The sequence below is a fragment of the Mastigoproctus giganteus genome, chromosome 8 (assembly GCF_048544385.1).
Source record: "Mastigoproctus giganteus isolate SK-2022 chromosome 8, ASM4854438v1, whole genome shotgun sequence".
Taxonomy (NCBI): Eukaryota; Metazoa; Arthropoda; class Arachnida; order Uropygi; family Thelyphonidae; genus Mastigoproctus; species Mastigoproctus giganteus.
The window spans coordinates 32,027,535-32,047,650 of record NC_143582.1 but is presented as its reverse complement, the minus strand read 5'-3'; the positions used below and the strand labels follow the sequence as shown (position 1 = coordinate 32,047,650).

The window sequence follows — 20,116 nt, the reverse complement described above, 5'->3', positions numbered from 1 at the left end:
AGCCATAAACACCTATGCAGTCCCAGTGCTAACATACTCCTTTGGGGTCATAGACTGGACATCGAGCTGGAGGATATCATGAGAAAGACAAGGACAGTGATGACCAAGAGCTGCCAACACCACCCAAAATCTGCCGTGGAGAGACTGACAATTGTATGGAAAGGAGGAAGGGGCCTGATAGACCTCATTGAGCAACAGAAGACAGCGATAGTTAACCTGAAGGATTACTTCCAGAAACACACAGCAGCACTCCAGCAAGCCATAAGGAAAGGAAGATAGACAAGCGATATACCCCACTCAACCTTAGCGAGGAGTCCCTCCCCCAACCAGGAGGCAGAAATGAAGCTAGAAAGATGGGCAGAGAAGACAGTACAATGATCTCCATCAAGTTTACATGGATAAAATTGCTTGCAATGCATGGCTCATGAGTGGGACGCTCTTCCCAGAGACTGAAGGATTCATGCTTGCCATCCAAGACCAGGTAATCAACACCAGGAACTATAGAAAATACTTCACCAAGGAGCCTGGAGTGTTCGATGACACATGTCGACGATGCCACCTGGCCACAGAAACGATCCAACACATCAACGCGGGATGCAAGGTGATCACCCAGACTGAGTACACTCATAGACACGACCAGATAGCCAGGATAATACATCAGAAGCTAGCAAGGAAATACCAGTTGATCGAAGAAAGTGTATCATACAACAAGTATGAACCCCAGGCAGTACTAGAGAACACAACCCACAAGCTCTACTGAGCGCACCATAATAACAGATAGGACAATCCCGCACAACAGACCAGACATAACCCTTGTGGACAAGAAGGAAAAGGCTACCTATCTGATTGACATAGTGGTACCCAACACTGGCAACCTGCAGAAAATCCATCAGGAAGCACACAAACCTAAGACAGGAGATCAAAGAGATGTGGTATATGCAACAAGTAACAACCATCCCGATTATTGTGTCAACGACAGGTATGGTGCCAAAGACCTTACATAACAGCGAACACCTACAAGGAACTCCAGAAAGGCGCAATCCTGAACACCTGTAGGGTAGTCAGAGAGTTCCTCGACCAACAGGAATACCAGACATAACAACAACCACCCTGTGTACTCGGTAGCAATACCCATCACGAGGTGGAACCCCCAATCAGGGAGAAACAATGTAAGAGTAATAATAAGATTAGTTAATGAAGAGCAGCATCCATCTCAACCACCATTTTATCCATTGTAGCAACTTACCCTTAATACCATATTGCTCCAATTTGTACAGTAGTCTTCCTTGCGCAGCAGAGTCAAAAGCTTTCCTGAAATCCAAGTATATGATATCAAAATTATTTTTTTTATCCAGTGCCTTTGTAACCACACCATACTATTCAATCAAATTTGTCACACAAGACTTTCCCTTAACAAACCCATGCTGTCTGAATTATTACTGCAGTCTTGTCTAGATGATCGTGCAATGCATCTTTAACCAGTGACTCCATTATTTTCTGCAGAGCAGAAGTTAAACTAACTAGTCTGTAATTACTGTTGGCCCCTTTAGATCCCCCTTTGTGAATTAGGGATAAATTTTCTCATCTCCAGTTGTGGGGACTTCCCTTGAGTCCAAGGAGTCTCATAATTATGGCTAGGGGTTTGCTTACTTCCTTTGCCACCTCCTTTAATATAACTGGATAGATCCCATCCACCCCAGGTGCCTTTCTTTTGTTTAACTTCAACAATTTCTCCTCTGCTTTGCTGTCAGTTATTCAAAATCATTAAGCACTCTGTTACAGTTTGATAAACTTCTGGCATTTTCCTCCCTTAATAACTCCTCATGTGTGAATGTAGATGCAAAATACTCATTCAGATTATCAGCTATCTGAGCAGGATCATCAACAGTCCAACCATCGATATGAAGTTGACCACTCTGATTCATCCCCTTCCTTCTAGAGCAGGGGTGGGCAACAGTTGGCCCGCGGGCCACATCCGGCCTGCGACGATGTGGAATCCGGCCCCCTCGATAAATGCATAAATATAGAAAATCCATACCTGAATACACTCGCCGTAAACGTTCGGCTTAATTCGGTTCAATTGGGAATCGCGGCCAGTACAACAGTAACCAAGTGATTCTACGTAGTGTCAAAGAGTTATTTCCTAATTATTATTGTAGCATTGATCGAACAAAGTTCCTTTGGGTTTGACTTCTTATTGAAAAAAATAATATTGGTGCGAGATATTTTATGTTTTATGCCTTTTCTAATTATTACAATTTTTAATTTAATATAATTTATAGCCCATAAAATGAGCCAATTAAAAAAAAAAGAAAAATTGATGCCGAATGCCGCATTTTCAATGATAATTGGACATTCAGATATTTTTTTAAAAAATACATTAATAATTTGGTAATTCAAGTAAAATAACATTTTTTAGATTCTGATTTTTTTAATTAAATCGTTCAATCTATTCTGGCCCGCATCATGATGCAAAAATTTCATTCGGCCCGCATCATGATACGAAAATTTCATTCGGCCCGCTGACGAAAAAAGTTGCCCACCCCTGTTCTAGAGTTTATATAAGTAAAGAAGTCTTTGCTGTGTTTCTTAGCATCCTTTGCCAAAGATTTTTCATAATCTCCTTTGTGACTTGATTACAGACTAGCTTAATACTACCACAGGCTTCTGGGTCACCTGATAATTTATATGCGTCTCATGGATTTTTCTTCTCTGCCACGAGTCTCATTAGTTCATCTGACCTCCATTTTAGGCATAAACCTTGAACAATATTTCTTGATCAGTATGAAAAGCCTAGTAGGTTCTATGGTTAGTTCTTTGAATGCTTCCCATTTAGAATTTGCTATTGGTAACATCATCAGTTGGTCCCACTGTACAGAATTTAAAAATTGTCTAAGACCACTGTAGTCACCTTTAGGAAGCAGAAACCCTGCCCTTTACCTCTAATGGTAATTATATCTTTAAGCAAATATCACACGAGTACACTGTGATCACTCTCACCTAGTGGTTCCTTTATCTGTAAATTCTTTATACACAAGTAATCACTTTTGATAACCAGATCAAGAGTATTATCCTCTCTGGTTACCCCTTGAACATGTTGCTGCAGAAAACAGTCATTCAGTAAATCCACAAAAGTCTTGCTAATGTACAAGTGACCAATCCACAAGTTTCAGTCAATATCTGGAAAGTTAAAATTCCCCATTATAAGACACTGATTTACTGGCTCATTCTATTTCTCTGTATAACTGTTTGTTGTACTCATTAGAGTCAGGGCTATAATACACTCCTACTCTCATTTTTGCTTTCCCAGTGCTTATGTCACACCAAACTGACTCAACATTGCACTGTCCATCTATGTCAACTGGATGCACTTCCTTAGATTTTGTTTTTCCTAATTAACAGCATAACCCCTTCTCCCTTTATATCCTGTCTATCCTTTCTGTACACATTGTACTCCTCAACTTCCAATTCTGCACTTCTTATATCTGTGTTACACCATGTCTCTGATATCTCAACAATATCTTCCTTTGGTGTCTTGACCAGCACTTCAAATTCATCAAATTTATTTACTATACTTCTAGCATTGGTGTACATGCAAGCATACATGCACCTATTCTTATTTTTAGTTACCCTAACACAGACCATGTATATATTTGTTTCATGATGACTCCCACCAGTCCCTGAATGGCTGCTACTCATTCTAATAGAAGCAGTGCAATAAACACTTTCACCTCTGCCTGTGGCTACTATTAACCTTTTACCTGTGAATCCCCCCCCAAGCTAGCAGTTTTTCAACCCATCTAATGCTTCCTCGATAGCATCAGCAAACACTCTTGCACCCCTTCTATTTAAGTGTATCCCATCCCTGTAGAAACAGTCTCTCCTGTTAACAAGCACAGACAACACTGAGAAAAATTTTACCCCATGAGCCTTACACACTCCCTCCAGGGCCGTATTGATTGAAAGGGCTCTCATCATATACTCACTCCTATCGTGTCTGGGCAGAATTGCAGATTCTTTCAAATTTAACCCTAACTCACGGCTTTTTTTCACATTGATCTGTACTTGTTAAGTAAATCTGCAGATCTCCTACTCTTAATGTCATTAGTGCCAACATGTACAACAGTATCACCCTTTGTGCCCCCGAAAAGACGATATCTGTTCTACATTATCAACTTTTGCCCCTGGCAGACATACCCTGGTCCTATTCCACCTATCCTTTTTACACAATATATTACTCGTCTCCCTGACAATAGAGTCACTGGCACACACACACACACACACACACACACACAACTTCGGATGAATAGTTAAGACTTCTATGCTAATAATACCGACAATGGTTACTGTTATGAATTTCATAATACATAAACAATTATGGCCATAATATGGTGCGCCTGCTGGGCTAAGAGTAATGTCCAAATATGTATTCTCTTTACAGAGGAGTTAAGATGACAATTTCACCTTCATTTTCCTATACCTTCTATAACTTTAAAATGTCAGTCAGATTGCAATCATGTTCAAAGTACTTTCTTGTATGGGCACCTTTTGCCAATCTCCTCCAGGAACACTGCCCATCTTTGGATCTTTGGCGTGGTCGTGATAGTTGGACAGTATTTCAAGTGCCACTTCACAGTTTCCTTATTCAGTATTGTGCAATTATGGCCTCCTATCTTTACAAAGCAGTTGTTCAGTAATTGCGATCTGCACTCCAGGTGATTGTGGTTTATTACTACATCATTCATCATCAGCCTTAAGCAGCATGAGTGCTGTTTAGATATCAGAGGTGTTCATATACCCTATTAAATTCATGAACAATTTAGGATATATTGCTCAGAGAGAATTTCATCCAGTACATATTCTCTATTTTCTTGATATCTTCAGATTTCCTTGCATTATCACCTTTTTTTGTTTGAAGGGGGCTTTGACAATTGGAGCATACATATGCCCCAACACAGGGCTGGATTTACACATAAGATAAACAAGCTACAGCTTAGGGCCTCAAATTACAAGGGGTCTCACTCCATCTTAAAAAAATCCTTTTTGTTTTTTAATATTGTCACAGGGAAACTAATTCATAGGTTTCAGGGTAAACAAACCCCTTCTTCAACAAGTGAATAAACACATACAGAATACTCACAAAATACAGACGTTAGAGATAGAATAAAATAAATACTAAATGAGTTGTGTGTGCTCCAGCTATTGTCTCTACTGGATCTGCTGTATTATTATTATTATCCTTACAGTTGTTTTTGAAAATGTTTTCTTTCAATTCTCCACTGAAAATTCCAGAAATGTCTGTTAATTATTGCACAATAGGAAAAATTTTTGATTAGGATAAACCTAATTATGAGGGCTGTTCAGTAAAGAATGATCATAATTTTTTTCACAACATACCTTTATTAATCATCCATATTTTGATGGTCCCTTTCAAATTAGATCCCATTTGATTAAATGCACTTACTCCAACGTTTTTGCCATTCTTCAAAAACATGAAGGAGGACAGAAATATTGGAGTAAGGAAACATTTTGGATGCAAAGTATTCTGTTCTTGACAAAGAAGCTAGCTGCCTTGCCCAGAAAATATTTATTAAATGTTATAGTTATGAAAAACATTGGGTCCCAATGGCTTGCATTCTGGTATTTAACCCGTTCATGCTGGGGTGACCTACCAGTGGATCGCTGCGGCTAATTATCATTGGATGTTGCTACCCACCGGGGTCTCGCTGTGCTGCGAATCTTATATTCAGTTTTGGCATTAAGCGCCCGGTATTTAAGCATTTTATCGGATTCATCAGTCCTTCATATATATTTATCTACCAAGTGTCAGCTCAGGATCAGTATTTTTTATTTGAGGTTTTTGTGGGGTATATAAAATCATAGTAGTTGGAATAGAAAAAGGAATCAATAGTTGACAGTTTTTATTTCAAATATAATTATTTTTGTTTACAGTGAATTATGTTGAAGCATTCTAGACACAAAGTGGGTTGATTTTCACAATCTTGACAAAATGTTTTAACTTTTTTTGCCTTCTAGTCTGCTTCTTTCTTTCCTTCTTTTTCAGAAATTTTCTTGTAACTTTCCTTGCTTGACCTTCCATTTTACAAAAAGTATGAATTTTGCCAGGTGCCTTTGTTACTTTTTTAGTAGTAATCCCACTATTCAATAAACTGTATATTATACTTTCTCGGAATTGAAGTATGAATAGATGAATATTAGTCCCAAATTTACTCTGTACTACTCTGTTCCAAATTTACTCTGTACCCATGCATTGATTAGCATGGTACCAAAGATGATCTCCATTGCAGCTTTTTTATACCATTTTACGGTTTTATGCAGGCTACTATAATATAACACCATTTGGTCAGATATATCCACTCCCTTTGCTTGATTGTAGCTGATAATAACATCGGGCTTTTTGATTTTTTTCTCCCTTTCTATTGTTCTTTCCTGTCTCAATAATTTTACACTGATGAGTTTTACACGTTGTTAGCATCATTACTGGTCTTTTATCAATCCATTTCATGATTTTCACTCCTTTGTTATTCTCAAGAGCGATTATGTCTTCCCATTTCATTTTTTTTCCCCTGTAATATTCCTTTTCAATTGCTTCTTAGAGTCCCACAGAGAAAGGTTTTCTTTTCTAATAACTCTTGCACTAGAGGGAAGCTAGTGTAAAAATTATCCAAATAAAGAACATGTCCTTCATTGAGCAGATTAGCCATCAGTTTCATTGAGACGGCATGGGAATGTCCTTTACTTTCCACTGAATCATCCTTTCTGGTATAAATAGAGATTTCATGAGTAATGATAAATTATGTTTGCACTTGGGCAAACATAATTTATAAAATTTGATCTCACCCATATTTATGAGATTTGTTAGGAATATACTGGCAAAAGAGTAGCCTTCCTTTCATCAATGACCAAATTGTTTTTCTGGCTTTAACACACTTTGAAAATTCCTATTGGCTTTATCTAATAAAATTCTGATTTTGTTGAGACGGTCTTGTCCATTGGCAGTTTCATTGTCAGAGAAATGCCAATATTTCAGCAGATCTAGGAAATGATCTCTACTCATAGATTTCCTAAATGAAATTATTCAAGTATAAATCTTTTTTTGACCAGTGTAATCCTATATCTGGGACATGAACAATTCCCATTATCAATAATATTCCAAGAAATTGTTCCATTTCCGGTTCAGTGGTTGGTCTCCAATCAGCTTTCTTCTTTTTTTGGGTGTTTGTATATTACTAGCTGCTGATGACAAACAGTACTGTGCATATCTGTTGGTTTCAGTCACCATCATCTGAAGGATATCGTCAGTTAGAAACAGTTTGTATATGTGGTAAGCTTGGTTCAAATCAACATCAACAAGGATTTCAGCATCTTTCTTATATTCATTAATTGAAATTTTAGTTTTTCTTACCTCTTGCCAAATAAAATTTTCAGACTTAGATGCATTGGAGATTACTTGAGAATTTGGGTCATTATTTTCATCACTGATTTCATAATATTCATCACTTTCATCAGATTCTTCTGCGGTTTGGATCTTATCATCACCATCACTGTAATTGGAATGTATGTCTAAATCATCTAATTCTGACCTGTCATCGGATTCATCACTAAAGAAATATTGTGGCTTCTTTTTTGTCCGCAAGTCCAACTCTGTTCTCGATGTCCCTGGATGATTTTCATCATGTTTTTGTGCACCGTTTTCTTTCAAAAGAGGTACATCTGAATCATCACTATCACTTCTATTCATCAAACATTTGTCTTTAGCTCATTTTCCATAAAAAGAGGAGGGGTTTATTTCAAAACTTTTTAGAAATAGGCAGTGCTTTTTTTGTAAAAAAAATAGGTGCCGGTACTCATTCTTTGCTATCAGGAAAAATTTAAAATTAAAAGGATATGAAAAGTACTCTAAAATTTTATTTTCTTGATATTGTTACTTTAGTGGTAATGTTTTTGGAATAAGAACAACAAATTTAGTATATGAACACAGTTTATTAAGAATACATTTATTCATGTATATAAAAAAATAAGTAAAATGTGAATAAAATAAGTAAATAAATCGGTCAACTGCTGAGTGCCATGCACTCAGGATGAAGGGTCCATAGTCACGAATGGCCGTTAGTGTAGTATCTCAAATAGAAGCTTTATGGTAACTGAAAAAAGTTTCTAGTGCCCCGGCTTGACCTAAAACTGAGGAACTAACGAAAACATTGTCTATTTGAGTCTTTCCGGTTGTTGTGAATGGCAAGGGTGGGAGAAGCGATTAAAGCCTTGGGGGAGAGACGACTGGCAGGTGAGGGTAGTGCAAGACTCCACCCAGGGGCCTCCCCACCACCGCCGCCTCAACACCGACTCTCTAAGTACCTCATTGTCGGGACAACTCCAGCTTTGAAAATTGTTAAAAAATACCTCTCGTTGCAAAATTTATAAATGACCTTTATAGAATCATTAACTAACTATTTAGCAACCTTTTTGTCACCAAAAGGAGAGTTACTTAGTACAAAGAAGTGCGCAATCGAAGTGTAATAAAAAATTGTTTTTTTAATTTTAACACAAAAAGTAAATGATAGATTTGAATCGGAATAGTTTTCCCTTGATAAGCATCGAATAAGACATAGCAATGTGATTTTTAAATTTTTAGCTCCATTAGCGACGGAAATAGAGGGGGGAACATGAAAATTACATTTTCCTGTCTGGCGCCGCCATTTTTAATTTTAAAATTATATTTTAAACCTACTCGTTGAGCTCTTTCCAGTGGTGTATAATAAGCTATAGATTGTCGAAAACATTCCCCCCCCCATTTCTCAAGCAAATTTTGAGAAATGGGGGGGGCATCATGGCTCACATGATGTACAAACCTATGCAAAATTTCAAGTCAATAGGTTGAGTGGTTCCAGAGATACAATGTTGTGACAGACGGACAACCGAGCGACATTATAAGAATCCTTCGTTAGACTATGGACCCTAAAAATAATAAATAAAACTAAATAACATAAGAAAAAATAATTTCATAACAAAGTTTTTGTAGAATATTCCAAATTTTTATTAAGTTCTCACCCTTGCTGACTTTTTTTCTTCCTCTTGCTGTATGACGTTTCTGAAGCAGTCAAGAATCAACATATTTTGCTGGATGGAAATGGATCAGCAGTGGGCCTACAATTTAAAGAAACAGTTTTGTCATCAACGAAGCTCTGGCTGGACTGGCGATCAGATTCATTTGTGAAAATCCTCGTTCACATTCACTCGATGAAATTGGTATTGTGCTCAGAGCGTCCATCAAATGCTTTAATTCTTCTGAAACCATCTTTTCAATTAGGTATTCCTGAAATCCACGAATTGCATCTCTTTCATTTAACTGTAACCTAATTCACAATTTTCTAACTTCATTTTCACCAAATGCCAACAATTCATGTTTAGAAGAATTAATACCTTCATTGTCCTCGTTTTCCTTCTCTCTTCGGTATTGTCACTAGTTCTTAAATTTGAATTTTTTCTTTTCTTTTCTCTTTTTTAAAAATTTTTTTTGAAACTGTCCGAAATGTCAGTGTCATTCGGATATTCAGGTACTGTGACCATGTAAACAGACACAGGGAAAATTTTTGGAAAAATGTCGATAACGCACTTCCGCAAAACAACAGATGATTATTTGTTGGGGTAAAAGAAAATCAGGCTCTCCTAATTCTCGAATGGGGCACTTTTTTTTTTTTTTTTTTTTATGAGAACCCCAAACACGAAAGGTATCAAAGCCTATAGTACTTAGTACCGTGCATGGGTTGAAGGAGAAGTATGGGGAGAGGGAAGGGGGATGCCGGAAACTTTGCTCTAGAGACTAAACATGGGTTTCACCACTTCAAGCCTCCAATAAGCAAAGTGGTGGTATTTCACCGGTTGATGAAAGTCATCTACCACCTATAAATTACAGTTGATTCACAGCAGTGTCGAAACTTACAGCCTGCCTGGAAAGTCAACTAAAACAGCATTTTAAATTTTGTTAATTATCAAAAAATTTTTCTCATTAAATGTTTTGTTCAGTAAATGTAATTGGGTATTGCACTTATTAAAATTTTCGAATATTTTCAATTTTACTTTTACATGCAACAAGTTATGGAAAATGTAACACAGTAAAGAAATCTAACTTTGAATTTCTTTTGAATAAGGCCCCTGTACGGGAAATGTTTGAACACTACTGCAGTAGGTGGACCAGAGCCCATTGGGAATACCCCTTGATCTGCCTGCTCACTCTTAGCATTAGCATTAGCAGAGGCATATGATGCAAGAAAGCAAGCTTATTCAGCATCAGCCAAAAAAAACAAAAAAAAAAAAAAAAAACCCACTCCCATTTCACCCCTCCGTTCGTTCGAAATACCTGTCCAGTTGAGCTTTAAATTTGTTTAGGCTATCAACTTCAACAACCAGTGATGGAAGTCGGTTCCACCAACCAACCACCCGCTGGCCAAAGGCAAATTTCCGCACATCTATCCGACATCCGTCCTTCCTCAATTTGAATTTATGCCCTCTGAGGTGATTATTCTGAGAAAGATGAAGAATCCCATTGGCATTGAGCATGCTCAAACCATTCAAAGCCTTATACACCTCTATCAGATCACCTCGCCGGTGCCTAGTCTCCAGACTCTGTAATTTGCAAAACTTAAGCCTTTCTTCGTAAGAGCAACCCTTTGTTCCATTTACTAATCTTGTTGCCCTTCTCTGTACCCGTTCCAGCAGCTCTACATCCTTCTTGAAATGAGGCCTCCAGACCTGTATACAGTACTCAAGATGTGGCCTTACCATTGCCTTATACAAGGGAATAATCACCTCCTTATCCCTGCTAGAAAAATTCCTGTATATCATTGACAAGACACCATGAGCTACTCTTGCAGCTCGTCTGCACTGCTCAGAGAACTTCATATCTGCCTGCACAATTACCCCCAGGTCCTTTTCATTCTCCACCACTGTCAGTGTAGTACCGCAGAGTTGATACGTTGCTCTGGGGTTACTGTTTCCCATATGCAGCACTTTACATTTGTCGATGTTAAACCTCATTTGCCACCTCTCAGCCCATCTGTTCAACCTGTCCAGATCCTGTTGCAGCAGCATAGCGTCAGTATTGTCCTTAACGACCCTGCCAACCTTTGTATCATCTGCAAACTTGGACATTAAACTTGATATCCCATCATCAATATCATTCATAAACACCGAAAACAACAACGGACCCAACACTGAACCTTGAGGAACTCCACTAATAACATTAGTCCACGTTGAGCAGTGTCCATTGATTACCACTCTCTGTCTTCTGCCACTCAACCATCCCCTTATCCATAGCAGCAATTTGCCTCCAATGCCACACTGCTCCAATTTGTGCAGCAGTCTTCCATGTGCAACAGTATCAAAAGCCTTTCTAAGATCCAAATATATAATATCAACCAAATATATAATATCAACCAACTCTTGACCAGAATGACTTCTCCATATGTGGGACAGATGGTCGAATAGGTTTTACCAGGTACCACTAAGTTGTAGAATGCGTTAGCTCTCTTAATTCGTGCAGCAGAAGTAATTGCCCGAAGGCCAAAAATGCGAACAGTGTGTACCGAGTTAATTCTCTCCTAATCCGTTCGCTATATGAAAATTTTCTTTGCTCAACAGAAACTATTTTAAATGTAACTTCCAAGGGGAATTCCAAATAGTAGTAGTAGAAGTAGTAGTGGCATGTGATGCAAGAAAGCAAGTGTATGAGCTTATGTAGCATCAGCCAAAAAAAAATAAATAAATCACACCAATGCCTGTCCAGTTCCTCCTTAAATTTATTCAACCTATCAACTTCCACCTAAAGGCAAATTTCCGCACATCTATTCTACATTTGTCTTTTCTTAATTTGAATTTATGCCCCCTTAGGTTCATAATCTGAACAAGTGGAAGGATCCCATCAGAATTCAGCATGCTCAACCCATTCAAGACCTTATACACCTCAATCAGATCACCGCACAGGTGCCTAGTCTCCAGCCACTGCCTGCAATTTGCAGAACTTAAGCCTGTCTTGGTAAGAGGATCCCTTCATTTCCCTCACCAATCTTGTTGCCCTTCTCTGTACACGCTCAAGCAAATCAACGTCCTTCCTAAAATGAGGCCTCCAGACCTATACGCGGTACTCAAGGTGTGGCCTGACCATTGCCTTATACAGAGGGATAATCACCTCCATTTTCCTGTTAGCAAAATTCCTATATATCATTGATAAGACCCCATGACCTGCCCTGGCAGCCTGTCTGCATTGCTCAGAAAACTTCATATCTGACTGCACAATTACTCTCAGGTCTTTTTCATTTTTACCACCTTAAGTGTAGTACCACACAGTTGGTACTTTTCTCTCGGGTTACTTCTACCCATATGCAGTACAGTCAGTCCTCGTATAGTTGTGTTCCTAGAAACCCTCGTGCAATGCAAAATCGTGCAATATAAACAACAGGCCCTATGGGAAAAATAGGGTTAGGTGCCGACTACCTAAGATTGAACACACATTTTTAACCAAAACATTACCAAACACAATAAATAATCATAATAAAATACTTACGTATTTTATTACGACTATTACGTAATAAATAATGCTAATGCTTTTGCTTCTATCGCAAGCAAACTTGTTTTTTGTTTGATTTTCTATCGAAACAGATGACATCCGTTCCATCTCTTCCAATTCTTTGTGTCTTAATCTAATGGATTTTAATTACACTTTGAGTTGTTCCCACTATAAAAGTTGTTTTTATTTCTCTGCATTCTTTGTAATTCTCAGCGTTGCCTCATTTAGGCCTGTAGCACGTGCAATATCACGAAGGGTTCTTTCATTTCACTCAAAGCGTTTCACAATTTCATATTTTTTCTCTATCGACAGAGGCGGACTGGCCATAAGCCTTACCAGGAAAACCACAGTGGGTCGGAGGCCGGTGTGAATTTGGCCATAAACAATAGTATGAGGCCACTACAAATTTTCTCGGGTAAGAATTTTTGACTCAGTCCGCCTCTGTTTATCAATATTGCTTTCCTTTTTTCCCTCTGAATCTGTAGTGTCTTCACCAGGATGCTTCCTTTTCACACCTTTTAAGTATTTTACTCATTTTTAGGAAATAAAGCACAATTACAAAACGAGGAGGCAAGCTTGATACACATAAACAAAGCTGTGGGCGTGTAGCAAATGAATAAACAACACCGTAAAGGCAGAGACAACTCTACCTCACATTTTACTAAAGCACATTTCTGGAGGTCACTACCATAAAACAATAAAAACAATTTCCAGTTGCGTTCCTGCTAGTGGAATCTGTTATAAACTAGTAGTAAACTCGATCTAATTGCATTTGCGATAATACCAATAGCTGGAATTTTACGTTATTATGGTGAAATGCATTTCTCCTTCACTGATATAAAAAACATAAATACATTTTCAAAATCTTCTCTTCATTCCTATCATGTTGCGTTCAGTTGGGGTGATTCCGGTCCGACTGCCATTTCTTGTAAACACAAAGGCGAATCGTGCATAACCGAATTCGGTTCATGTTATATTCAATATCGTTCTCCTATTTATAAATCGTGTATGATCGAATTCATGTAATGTAAACATGTGTTATACGAGGACTGACTGTACTTTGCATTTGTTAAGGTTAAACTTCAGTTGCCACTTCTTAGCCCATCTGCCCAAATTATCTAGATCCTGTTGCAGTAGCACACTGCCATTACTGTCATTAACAACCCTGCTAATCTTTGTATCATCTGCAAACTTTGACACTAAGCCTGATATACCTTCATCAATATCATTGATAAATATACAAAACAACAGTGGACCCAACACCGAACCCTGTGGGACTCCACTAATAACATTAGTCCACGAAGAGCAGCACCCATTGATTACCACCCTCTGTCTTCTCCCACTTAACCATCCTTTTATCTATTGTAGCAACTTACCCTTAATACCATTCTGCTCCAATTTGTACAATAGTCTTCCATGCGCAACAGTGTCAAAAGCTTTCCTGAAATCCAAATATATGATATCAAAATTATTTTTTGCATCCAGTTCCTTTGTAACCACATCATAATAACCAATCAAATTTGTCAGACAAGACTTTCCCTTAACAATCACATGCTGTGTCTGAATTATTGCTGCAGTCTTGTCTAGATGATCTTGCAATGCATCTTTAACCAGTGACTCCGTTATTTTTCGCTAAATAATAATTCGCTATAAAAGGACTTCGTTAAACAGAGGCCCGACTGAGTAATTTAGAATTATAAAAATGGTTATACAGTTTTATATAGAAAATATCTTTATAATAGACAGTGAAAAATGCAAATTTAGTTAAATAATTTTAAGCTTATATGAATAGTAGGTAAACATGTGAAAAAAAATTTACGGATATATTACAAATTTCGGAGTGCACTGTATCCAAATGTCATATGTCACTGTTAATAAAGGTGCCGGTACGCCGTACCGTTGCGTATCGTCCCAAAAAAAAAGCACTGGAAATAGGTATCTATAAATACAAAATATGATAAACAAAAATTCGAAATATTTAAAGAGTTTACCTCAATCTCTAGATTATAGTGATAAACAAAAAAGTTCTCCACACGTGCACGTACTTGAAATAAGTGAATATGGAGGCATTAACTATTGTCACTCTCACAGAGTACAAAAAAATTGGAAAACAATGCTTGTGGTGGTACCAGGAAGTAATTCAAGTGTGCGAATTGGCGACTATCCCTGTTCATTGAAAATACTTGGTGCCACAGGGTGGGGCGAACCACCGGTCGGTCACTATCAAAATTTCACAAAAAACAAATGACAACCCGTTTTTCTTGCACATACTGTGTTATTTGTCACTTAAATGAACCGAATTATGAAAAAAACACAGTCATCATTTTGGAAATATAAGTCGTGAGTCTATATTACATCTGTCTCTTGGGCTTCATGTTAAATAAATGCCCCAGTTTTAAAAAGAAATTTTTATACTGTTATGTGATATTCAGTTGTAAACTTTTTTCTCTTATAATGAGGTTTCTTCCGGAATCACCACGCTGGCTGTTAATTCAACAGAGGCATGATGAAGCCAAAAAGGTACTAAAGGAAGCAGCTAGGAGAAATAAACGTGATGTCGAAAATATAGATGCAGTTATTAAGGAACTGTGCTGCCACTTAAAAAAGGTGAGGTCAATCTAATTAAATTGCTGCATTATGAGATGGCAAGAATATGCTGGTGCAGTGGTTCCCAAACTGTGTGCTGTGGGATATTTTAAATTTTCGAGGGAAACACAGCGATACTCGACATCTGTAGGACACCGCACGAACTACTAGCTCGAGGTAGTTTATAGTTTCAACCTTATCACAGTTTCAACATTACTTAAATAAAATAAATAAATAAATTTATTTAATTGTTTGGACCTAACTACTTAATAAATGGAACTGTTAGATTTTTCTTTTTCCTGGGGTGCTGTGAAAAAATTACTGAGATACTAAAGGTGCTGTGAACCGAGAAAGTTTGGGAACCTCTGCACTGGTGTATAAAAGGTATAATTGAGTTTGTAGTTAATCTTTGTTAAACAAACTGAAATTGTGCAGAGAGATCAATTAACTGATGCAAATGGCATTGTTCTGGTATGAAAATTCTCCAGATTTTTAATGCATGAATAAACACTGCTGAATTATCATATTTCCTGAATGAACTGATTCTGGCCATACATTTTTCCGACACACATTTAATGTTGACAGTTTTGCTTCTTTGAGTGATAAAGCTATGAAAAAGCCGATACAGTCCACAATTGAAACATGTTTCCAATAGATTTGGAATCAATAGATTCAAAAATAATTTTTTCCAAAATCCATTGTAATGATTTTCTGATGTAATGAGTTTTGAAGGTAGATATAATGCTTTGATCTAATGGCTGAATTAAATAAGTTGTAATAGGCGATATAAACATTACTTCAACGTTTGGATGGCTTGACGCATTATCCAATAGTAATAAAATTTTGAAATTTAGATTTTTCCATGAGTTCAATAGTTCAGAAGACGGGGATTTCCCAACAAAACAAAATACAGGGATTTCTCAATAATTTTTTTTTGCATAACAACTAGTGAGTCAACAGCAGAATTCACAAAAAAAGAATGAAAATGTTGAAAAATTACATCCAATATAATAGCAGGGTTCCCCCCCCCCCGGCACAAAAGCTCAAAAAAATATACAATGAAACCATGGTATACAAGTACCGTGTTGTGTGAGGATTGCCACAATTTATCAATCGTGTTAGAGCGAAAACGTGTTGGAGAAATACTGTGTTATACATGGGTTGCCTGTATATATATGTGTGTATGTCTGTATTTGTATGTATGTGTTTGTGTATATCATAACACGTGGGACCCACTTCAGCGATGGCTAAAAACAATTTTAAAAAATTGACATTGACAGAAAAATTGACTTTCTGAGTCTCAGCCATTTTTGTGTTCTGGTAATTCTTTCCGTAGACTGAGTTACATAGCTGATTCCATTCAACTGTTTATAAACAATGCTGGATATCTGATAGAGCACTTTGCTGTGAACTTTGAGCGATTTCAGTTAGTTCTCCTGACATGAGTACTACATTAGAAGCTATTAACATTTTAGTACTGTGCATTTGCTGTGATAATGCAGGCTTATTCAATTTGAGAGATGGCAGATATGTATCTTATGTATCAACTTGCTAGATGCAATGCAGCTGAGGCAAGATCTTAATCATCATGTCCCAAATAAATGACCCTTCAGAGAATATGTGAACACCTGCAAAAACTAGTTTATTTAGAAAACAGCTTTCAGATGGTGGCAGACCCATCAGCACGAGAACAGAAAATCCGACAGACAGCAGGAACTTTTGAGCAGGTGAGGAGGTGTACAATGAGGAGTTTCCAGACTTATATTCAGGCGCACATTGGTCATTTTGAGCATTTCCTGTAAACATAAGCAGATAGTTCACAAAAATGGCTGTAATTTGGAAACAAAGGAAAATCAGACCTATGTTTATTTATTTTTTATTGTTTTTAGTTCCTAAATCCAACTCTGAAGTGTGTCCCACATGTTATGATACATCCTGTATGTGTGTGTGAACACGTCTCTTTCAAAAAATAAGATATCAACACATCTCACATTAAAAAAGCCTATTTCATGAGTACGCTTGACTCCGTAAAGGGATCATGTACATCACTTCTTTCTCCATGTAACCATGGGACTCCCCCACTTGTGCATCATATTGCCACACTAGAATTTGCAAGATAGCAGGACTACTGTAAATATAAAAAAACATAGAGTTGTGCAGTGTGATCTGATTTCTATGGAACAATGGAAATTCATTATGAACTAGTGTGTGTATGTGTGTGTGGATTAAATATCATATCATAGAAACAGTGTTAGTACACTGATTTTCTAATGGAAAAGCAGATGAGCAGTGATCCAGATGCCCAAGCACATTCACCCTAGATGATAATGTTTGTCATGCAGATGTCTTTATCAAAGAATACAGACATATTAAACTGAGCAAGACAACTGAAGATAGTGTACACACCTTACATGACATTCTAGACTACATAAAAGTTTGTGTTGCTGGGTGCTAAACAACTCAAAGTTATTTAAGTGGGAGATTCTCTCCCCCACTGAAAGCATTGCCAACACAAAGTGGTGCAGCTTCCTGCGACACATTGTTACATGTGATAAAACATAGGTGCATCGTGTAACATCACAAAAGAAAAATGCATCCATGATGCGGGAAAACTGATCATCTCTCCAAAGAAATTCAAAGCAGTCCCATCAGCAAAGAAGGAGATCATGCAAAAGTGTTTTGGGACCATAAAAGTGTTTCCTTAACCTTAACCACAACAACACCGAAAATGCTGAGTGCTATTGTCATATGCTGGATCAGTTGCACATGGCCATTCATTGTAAATCGTCCTCGGTTGCTACACAGTAACACTTAGTCATGCACCACTGACCACATGTGAATTGTTACAGCACTGCAATTAGGGAATTCTGGACCATGGGTCACACAATCCAGTTTCACACCGAATGATTTCCATCTTTTCAGATTCCTAGAGGAGCACTAGGCTGGCAAGCAATTTGCAACTGATAGCAATGTGTAAGCACAGAGTCATTTTCTTGTTAAAGGTGCTTGACACATGTGACAACCATGTGGGGAAAGTATTTTTACCAAAGTTTTCTTATATCATGATCTAGTATCATGATCAATTCTGTGAAGTGGAGATCCCCCTTATATTGCTCTTTAAAGAAAATTCTTTCAAAAGCACTATAAAGGAAGTTTACTGTATATATATATATATATATACAGGGTGGTTAGATAGTAAGAATCAGAGCTGTAATACTCAATATATTCTATGTTGATAATAATATTAGTAAAATAATAAGAGGCGTTTACCTCAATATAATACGTAGAACACTTCCGTATGATACCCTCCAGAAATTAAAACGGAAAAACCAAAAAAATCGACAACTTACCGGTACATTAGAGTAAAATATAAATAATTAAATAATCAATTTAACACAATTCGAATCAATTTAAAACAATTAAAAATCAAATTAACGCAATTAAAAGAATCTTCATGCAGATAAAGGAACCACTAGGTGGCAGAGAGCACAGTGTGTTCAAGTATAGACCTGTTAGTTTAACTTCTGTTCCAGGGAAATTAATGGAGGCACTGGTTAAAGAAACACTGCAGGATCATCTAGACAAGACTTCAGTTATAGCTCGGACACAGCATGGTTTTGTTAAGGGGAAGTCTTGTCTGACCAGTTTGATTGGATACTATTATGTGGTCACAAAGGAACTGGATGCAGGGAATAACTTTGATATCATATATTTGAATCTTAGAAAGACTTTTGATACTGTTGCACATGGAAGACTGCTGCACAAATTGGAGCAGTGTGGCATTGGAGGCAAATTGCTGCTATGGATAAAGGGATGGTTGAGTGGGAGAAGAGAGAGTGGTAATCAATGTACACTGCTCTTCGTGGACTAATGTTATTGGTGGAGTCCCTCAGGGTTCAGCATTGGGTCCATTGTTGTTTTCTGTATTTATGAATGATATTGATGATGGTATATCAGGCTTATGGCCTCTGTAGCCGAGTGGGCAAGAGCGGGAGTGCAGTAGCACACGCTCTTTGAGTAGACCGGGGTTCAAGCCCCTGACTGCTGAATACGGTCGATCTGCCAACCTGCACTGGACCAGCGTGGCAGATTATGGTCCATTTCCCTCAGCATGAATTGTTGAGGAGGCTTCCATCCTGCAGTGGGTTGATAATGGCTGCACTTTACTTTTTATATCAGGCTTAAAATCCAAGTTTGCAGATGATACAAAGGTCAGCAGGGTTGTTAAGGACACTAATTACAGTACGCTGCTGCAACGCGATCTAGAAAAGTTGAACAGATGGGCTGAGAGGTGGCAAATGATGTTTAACATTGACAAATGTAAAGTACTACATATGGGAAGCAGTAACCCCAGAGTAACATATCAACTTTATGGTACTACACTGACAGTGGTAGAGAATGAAAAGGACCTGGGTGTAATTGTGCAGGCAGATACGAAGTTTTCTGAGCAGTGCAGATGGTCTGCAAGAGTAGTTCATGGTGTCTTGTCAATGATATACAGGAATTTTTCTAGTATAAGGCAATGGTCGGGCCACTCCTTGAGTACTGTATACAGGTTGGGAGGCCTTATTTTAAGCTGTTGGAACCAGTACAGAGAAGGGCAACAAGATTAGTGAATGAAACAAAAGGGTTGCTCTTACGAAGAAAGGCTTAAGTTTTTCAGATTACGGTGTCTGGTGACTAGGCACCTGCGAGTTGATCTGTTTGAGGTGTATAAAAAAGCCTTGAATGGTTTGAGCATGCTCAGTGCTGATGGGATTCTTCCTCTTGCTCAGAATAATCACCTGAGAGGGCATAAATTCAAATTGAGGAAAGACACGTGTAAGATAGATGTGTGGAAGTTTGCCTTTAGCCAGTGGGTAGTTGATTGGTGGAACAGACTTCCATCTTTTGTTGTGGAAGTTGATAACCTAAATAAATTTAAGGCTGAGTTGGACAGGAATTTGG

At 37.7% G+C, this 20,116-nt stretch overlaps 1 protein-coding gene across 1 annotated transcript in view; it reads left to right on the top strand.

Annotated features, from left to right (window-relative positions):
• The window catches only part of LOC150081423 (organic cation transporter protein-like), a 102,315-nt gene that overhangs the window by 43,969 nt on the left and 38,230 nt on the right, over positions 1-20,116 (top strand). Inside the window, exon 5 of the mRNA XM_090380197.1 lies at positions 15,043-15,190. Coding sequence (XP_090236323.1) covers positions 15,043-15,190 — 148 coding nt within the window. The remainder of the gene's footprint in view (positions 1-15,042; positions 15,191-20,116) is intronic.